Source organism: Fibroporia radiculosa (assembly GCF_000313525.1).
Source record: "Fibroporia radiculosa TFFH 294 genomic supercontigs, scaffold1023, whole genome shotgun sequence".
NCBI classification, from domain to species: domain Eukaryota; kingdom Fungi; phylum Basidiomycota; class Agaricomycetes; order Polyporales; family Fibroporiaceae; genus Fibroporia; species Fibroporia radiculosa.
The window spans coordinates 1-6,837 of NW_012133584.1; the positions used below are offsets into that span (position 1 = coordinate 1).

A 6,837-nucleotide genomic window follows, 5' to 3' on the forward strand; every position below is an offset into this window, starting at 1 on the left:
CGAGACCGTCGAGTACGACGGATGATATGGCTTCCCCATTGTTTATATATCCCAGAGGAATGTGGCCCACAAGTCGCACGTGTAGACTATCAGTCTGGCACTGCAACGAGGCAAAGATCAACCAAACGGCCACAAAAGCCTCACACCGAGTCAGACATACCTAACTAAGATGCTCTGCGAATTTCTGTGCGGAATATTTGATGCCTCCGAGGATATCCTTTTGTTCCCAATTGGGCTGTGCCAGTGCGGCGCGGCGATGACTGGCTTGAGAGCAGGGAGTGGCCTCGAGTGGCTGCTGTGGCGCAATCGTTATGGTGTGCTTAGTCAGGATCGCGTCCTTGTCCGACGCGTCTCCAACACGTGCTCGTGCCCTCGTATTGCTAGCTGCCTCAGTCACCTCACGGCTCCCAAAACAGCGTCCGTAAGTCCGCCATGATCGCATCCGGTGTTGCATACCAGCGTTCTCTCCCTCCGAGACTATCATTGCGTATGTACCCGAATCATAATGTGACCTTCATATAAGTGCAGCCACGATTGCCTTTAGCATTACTAAGCGACAGTTTCGAATCCGTGCTTGGCGGGCTTGAGTTGAATTCGCACTAGTTTGACCGTAGCGCTACACACCACCTGCTAGGAGAACATCGTGTACAAGGATGGGCGGCGACATGATAACATGCGACAAAGCAGCTGCGGGAACAGCTGCGCAAAATCAACGCTTCCGCACTTGCGCATACTGCTCGCCGCGCGTCTGAGGGCGACACACGCAACGAATATCGTGTACGCTTGTGTTTGCGATCGTGGGGAGACCTCTCTGCGCTCGGTGATCCTGGGTTGCAACGACCTGCGCGGCGGCCATGTTACATTCCAGATTCTCCCATTCCAGAAACATTCGATTCCTTCTATGGTGAAATTGACAAGGTGATTGTTTTGCAGTACAGGATCCCCATTTGGTTGCGGAGAAGGGGCTTCAATTGTTTCAGAATCTCGGGGTGCAAGAAATCGTTTTCATAGGAGTGGTACCGATGCGATATGAGCCGAAGTCTAGGATCAAACTGGAGGCGGCAGAAAAGTATGATTTTACTGTTGATTGTTGCTTAGTGAAATTTGAGCCGCCGCCGCAATAGCTTACATGTTTCCTTGTGAGATTTGACTCGCACAATCTCTCAACTGTGGAGCGATAATCTACTACTGTAATGCCATGGTTTTATTCTTGTAACGTGCAGATACCGAATACCTCCACAATGCGGCTGAGCGGTGTCCGCCCAAGTGATCACTACCTCCGCCCGTCAACCGCAAATTCACCGTTCAAGTTCCCCACAGGTAAATTTGCCCACCGGCTTTCGTCGCTCACGATCCATTAGTCGCATCAGTGCAGCCCGTCCTCGTACACCTTCTTGAAACTCGCTCTCTCCTTCATCGCGTCCCACAGCGCCGCCAGCCGGCTCTGACGCTCGTTCGTCCCCGGCTCCAGCTCTGGCAGCCCTGCGCGACGGCGCGCCTCTGCTACAGACAGATCCTTCGGCAAGCTGAAGCCCCCGTCCACGCGGGCCTCCAGCTTCCCCACAATCGTGTTCCCATCGTCCGCGATCGTCCCCCCCGAGAGCTGAGCCAGTCGCGCGAGCCATGGCGTAAGGTGGAGGTCTGCGATGGACAGCTGGTCTCCTGTATGCCGATTTTACATATCAGCCGTCGTAAATGTGTAGAGACGCACTGACACAGACCTAGCAGGTACGGGCCTATGATCTCCTGGTTGAGTTGTTCCAGGATCTCCCGCAGTCCACCCCACCCGGTCTTCGCCTCTTGCAAGAACGCCTCGCGCTTTGCGCGCGCGCCCTCGTCCAGCTCGCTTGCAGGCTTGTCCGCAGCGGCGTACACGTCCAGGATGTTCTCCGTCGCAGCCTTCTTCATCTGCCAAAAGTTGCGCGTCTTCTCCGACACACGGATCTTGGCAGATTCGTTGTCAGAGAGCAGCTGGTTGATTGCATCACGTCGGGCGACGAGCGGGGCCAGTCGCGCACTGGCGAGCTCGCGCAGAGACGCCTCGTCGCGGGCGTTGAGGTATGTGAGCGCGTTGGGGTCCGCGCCCAGAGAATGCAACAGCGCGATGACCTTCTCAGAGACGGCACTGAACCCGATCGTGGCGGGGCTGAGTGAGGGGGATGGAGCCGACGACGTAGTGTGGGTTCGTGACTGGGTAGAGCGAGACTTGTCGAGGAATTCGACGATCGACTGGGACGTGTAAGGCTGAGATTTGGACGCATACATCCACGAAATACGCGGCGTACCTTTGTATCCTGGATGGCTTTGTATCGACTCTCGATCTCGGGCGAGAGCGTAGTGTGCAGAGGGACGACGAGAGTGGGTACGGTAGCTGGGATGCCGTGTGCGATCAGATGCATATGGTACAGTCACGCACGCGCACCTTTGGGGTTCAGACGCAGAAACGTCGGTGAATAATTCTCTCCCTTTGCTTGGGGAATATCAGTGCGACGGCGCATGTATACGAAGTGTGTACATACACAGATCAACGAGTTTAAGATCGATCTCGTCTTGGCCATAGCCCTTTTCTTCCCTTGAGCAAGTTATGAGGATCTGGGTTGAGCGCGAGTCGATTGCACACTTACAGGGCGAGCAGGGCTGGAAGAAAGCAGGGAAGATGAGCTTTCGAGTGGATGGACAGAGGGACAAGGACGTACGGGCGGAAGACCATATGGAGGAGGGGTAGTAGTAGAGGGCAGCCTTGGGGAGCGGTGCAGCCATGGTGGGGGAGGAGAGGGAGGAGGAGGAGGAGGAGAGCCCCCGCCATAAAGACCAGGGGTCTCCCGCCTCGGATGACGTCTGCGGGGCAGGCCGCGGTCGCCTTCGCGGTCACGCCCCCGTGTCCCATTAGACGCGTTCCCCACGTGCGTGCCACTCCAGAACCTTCCGTCCGCTTGTGCTCAACGTGCCTCTGATCGTCCTCCTCCCCTCTTGTTCTCCTTCATTGATTCTCCTCGCCATTTCTTGTCCACCCATTGCTTTCGGTACTGCACATCTTCGCCCATCCCACCTCCTCCCCCCATGCCCGTCCCAAGGTCCGTAAGATCCAGCCGACACGCCCCGCCCCGCCCCGGAGCTAACGCCACCCAGACACGACTTTTACGAGTCCGACGAGAAGCTGACCCTCTCCGTCTACGACAAAAACGCAGACCCCGCGCTCGTCTCCGTCAAGCTCGGGCCCCGCAGCGTACGCACCTCTCCCGCCCCTCGCGCGCCGCCCCGCTCACCGTGTGGCGCAGCTCTCCTATGAGAACGGCGACACCAAGCTCGCCCTCGAGCCCCTCAAGGGCCAGATCGACACCGCAAAGAGCGATTTCTCCGTAGGCAAGGTCAAGATCGAGATCCGCCTCGTAAAGGCCGCGCCCGGCCGCTGGGGCGGGCTCGTCGGCGCCAGCCCAGACGGTGCGCCGCTCCCTCCTTCCCGCCTGCCTCGCTCACGCCCCTCCCGCAGTGCTCGCGCCGTCCCCCGCGCAGGGCGCCCCAGAGCCGGCTCCGCGCCGCACGCAGAAGAACTGGGACGCGGTGACCGCGACGATCCTCGACGCGGACAAGGGTGCGAGCACGGACGAGGATCCGAATGCGGGCGGGGACGCGGCGGTGAACGGCTTCTTCCAGAAGCTGTACGCGGACGCGGACGAGGACACACGCCGCGCGATGCTCAAGAGCTACCAGGAGAGCGGCGGGACGACGCTCAGCACGAACTGGGACGAGGTCGGCAAGGCGCCTGTCGAGGTCAAGCCGCCCGAGGGCAGCGAGTGGAAGAAGTGGGCGGCGTGAGGGACAGCGGCGGGGCGCGTGTGCTGCTGTGTTGCTTTGTGCGCATAATTCAATGGAAATGCTTTTCATGCTCGGTGGTCGGACAAGCCAGTGCCGGACGCCAGTCGCCCAGGGGTGGATCGTGTACATGTACTGCTGCACGGGCAGATGGGCCATATGTAGATCGTCGCAAGAGTTCATGTCCGAATGTATTTCCCGACCATTTACGTCTCAATGTCTAGTCGAATGTTGTGCGATGGATGGGATATCGCTCGGCGCGGACCGATCACGTTCGGGGGCAATTTGCGCCTGGACGCGTCTCTCCTCCACCCGTGCGATGGCCAGACTCACGCTCGTCGTCGCTGCGACTCTCACAAACGGCATCGGCCACAACGCCCGCCTGCCCTGGCGGCTCTCAAGCGAACTCAAGTACTTTGCCCAGGTCACCTCCGCCGCGCCAGCGGGGCACGCAAACGCGGTGCTCATGGGCCGCAACACCTGGGAGAGCATTCCCCTGCGCTTCAGACCCCTCCCGCGCCGCATAAACGTCGTCGTCAGCACAGACAGGCACTACCAACTGTGCGTGCACCGTCTCTGCCCCATCCCCACGCTGACCCCTTTCCAGCATGCCGCCCGACGCCCCCGCCCCCGCCGCCCCGGTGTATTTGCACTCGAGCCTAGAGACGGCGCTGGAGCGGCTGACGCACGCAGAGTGGCTGGAGAGCCCTGTGCACCGCGCGTTCGTCGTCGGGGGCGCGGCGCTGTACCGCGACACGCTGGCGCTCCCGCCGGGCCCGGGCGCGTTTGTGGACCGCATCCTGCTCACGCGCATCATCGCGCCGGAATTCGCACAGTGCGACGTGTTCGTACCGGAGCTGGCGCAGCTGGGGACGCCCGCGTGGCGGCGTGCGGCGCATGCGGAGCTGCAGGAGTGGGTCGGATTCGAGGTGCCAGAGGGCATACAGGAAGAGCACGGTGTACAGTATGAATTCCAGATGTGGATCCGCTAGCCCTGTCTGCGACGTCGTCCCCTCTCTCTTTTCTTTGCCCGCGATGCGCCCTGACTCTATATTTGCGTGGGCCGCCGACGTGGACGGAGCGTTTATCCCTGCCGCTGTGGGGGGTGAGCAGGCGGGTGCAAAGAGGAAGAGACGGGTCGCACCTGCTTGTGCTTGGGGTTTTTTGAGCAAATGATGTATATTCTGCCTTTGCGCCTGACGACGGCACACCCGTCGCACATGCGCTTGACGGACGAGCGGACTTTCATGCCTCTTGCGAGGAAGGGCGCCGGCTGCGCATGGGAGGGGAGGCTGAGGTGGGCGTGGGCGTGTGCGTGGGGCTGCAGGGACGCGGCGCGGAGACGGGTGAGGAGGGGCCTGCTGGAGGCGAGCAGTGCGCGGAGCATGTTGCAGGCAGAGATGCAAAGGCGTGCGCCCAACTTGTCGACCCGCCGCCTGCGCGGGGGGGGGTCACGTGGCACATCCTCGAGTCGAGACGACCTCTGCTTTGGGCTCACTGGCAAGTCTCTGCGCGCTGGCTTCCCCTGCGGCTCTCTTATCTGCAGCCCTCTGAATGACTCTCCCTCTCGACGCTGCCATCCCCTCATCCCCCCCATCCCTAGACAGTCCCTCGCGTATTCCATAGTATTAGATGTCCAGGCAAGACGCGCTCGCAGTCACCCTCGGCGGAAAGTCCGCCGTCGGCCTATTTATCCTCAGCCTCGTTGCCTTTGTCGCGGAGACCCAGCTCGCCCAAGTGCGTATGTGTCGCCCGCAGAACCATCCGGCTGCTTTACTCACAAATGGCCCCGCAGTATGTCCAATCTGATCTCGGATACCGGCAGCCGTTCCTCATATTGTGAGCCCCCAGCCCCTCCCCGAACTCAGATGATCGCCTCAACGCCTTCCCTGCAGCTATATCGTACATGCATCCTTTGCCGTCATGCTCCCCCTGCACTTTGCGCTGCTCTGGCTCACATCCAGGCGCTCTCCCCGCGCACTATGGAATGGCCTCGTCCTGGCCCTCCAGCTTCACCTCCGCCCATCAGCCGCAGATCCACCCTCCAAGTTCCCCACAGGCAGATTTGCCCTCCAGCTCTCCCTCCTCACTATCGGCGTGACCATCCCAGGCCTCCTGTGGTTCATCGCAGTGTCTCTTGCTCCGTAAGGGTCCCGTTCCGCTTCTTCTCCAGGCCTACTCATTCCCCCCAGGGTCACTGACGTGACGGCACTCTGGAACGCGAACGCCTTCTTTGCGTACATCATCACGGTCGCCCTCTTCAAGCTCAAGTGGGACCCTCGCCGCCTCGCCGCCGTCGTCCTCGCAACTCTCGGCGCCACCGCAGTCGTGTACGGCAGCAGCGGCAGCGGCCCCGGCGCAGACGCCCCCGAAGCCAGCGCTGCCTCGACGCCCCTACAGCACCTGCTACCCCACAGCCGCGCCCCGCTCGTCGGCGATCTGCTCACGCTTGCCGCCTCCGTCGTGTACGGCCTCTACCAGGTGCTGTACAAGATGTACATCGCCCTGCCCTCCGACCCCGAGGCCCTCGACGCCGCCGTCCCGCCCCGCGGCGCGTATACGCCCCTCCCCGCTGACCCGCACGCGTCCCCCGCGCGCCCGCGCGACGACGACGTGGGCCACCCCCCGCCGTTCGGGCTGTACGCGAACCTGTGGACGTCCGCCGTCGGCGTGTGCACCGGCCTCGTGCTGTGGGTCCCGCTCCCGCTCTTGCACCACTACGGCGTCACGCGCCTCGCGCTGCCCCCGACGCCCGCCGCCGCGCTCGCGATCGCGGGCATCGCTGCGGGCGGCGTGCTCTTCAACGCGAGCTTCATGGTGAGCCCCGGACGGCTGTGCGCGCCCCACGGCTCACGAACGCGCTCCGCAGATCCTCCTCGGCGTGTGGGGCCCCGTCGTCACGTCCGTCGGGAGCCTGCTCACCATCGTCCTCGTCTTCGTCTCGGACATCGTCTTTGGCGGCGCATGGGAGACCATCACCGCCTGGAGCCTGCTCGGCTGTGGCTCGGTTCTAGTCGCCTTTGG

The 6,837-nt window shown here is 61.9% G+C and overlaps 3 protein-coding genes across 3 annotated transcripts; 2 read left to right on the forward strand and 1 right to left on the reverse strand.

Moving 5' to 3' along the window:
• Positions 1 to 1,366: 1,366 nt before the first annotated feature.
• Positions 1,367 to 2,760, reverse strand: FIBRA_08574 (uncharacterized protein; the record flags this gene model as incomplete). The annotated part of the gene is made up of 7 exons (XM_012330215.1): positions 1,367 to 1,662; positions 1,722 to 2,229; positions 2,286 to 2,371; positions 2,423 to 2,470; positions 2,520 to 2,572; positions 2,625 to 2,637; positions 2,697 to 2,760. The coding sequence occupies 7 exons, from the start codon at positions 2,758 to 2,760 to the stop codon at positions 1,367 to 1,369; spliced, it is 1,068 nt and encodes a 355-aa protein (XP_012185605.1).
• A 300-nt stretch (positions 2,761 to 3,060) lies between these two features.
• Positions 3,061 to 3,816, forward strand: FIBRA_08575 (uncharacterized protein; the record flags this gene model as incomplete). Its single annotated transcript, XM_012330216.1, has 4 exons — positions 3,061 to 3,074; positions 3,130 to 3,226; positions 3,279 to 3,441; positions 3,491 to 3,816. The coding sequence occupies 4 exons, from the start codon at positions 3,061 to 3,063 to the stop codon at positions 3,814 to 3,816; spliced, it is 600 nt and encodes a 199-aa protein (XP_012185606.1).
• Positions 3,817 to 4,132: 316 nt separating this feature from the next.
• FIBRA_08576 (uncharacterized protein) lies at positions 4,133 to 4,805 on the forward strand (the record flags this gene model as incomplete). Its single annotated transcript, XM_012330217.1, has 2 exons — positions 4,133 to 4,374; positions 4,421 to 4,805. The coding sequence occupies 2 exons, from the start codon at positions 4,133 to 4,135 to the stop codon at positions 4,803 to 4,805; spliced, it is 627 nt and encodes a 208-aa protein (XP_012185607.1).
• Between the last annotated feature and the right edge of the window lie 2,032 nt (positions 4,806 to 6,837).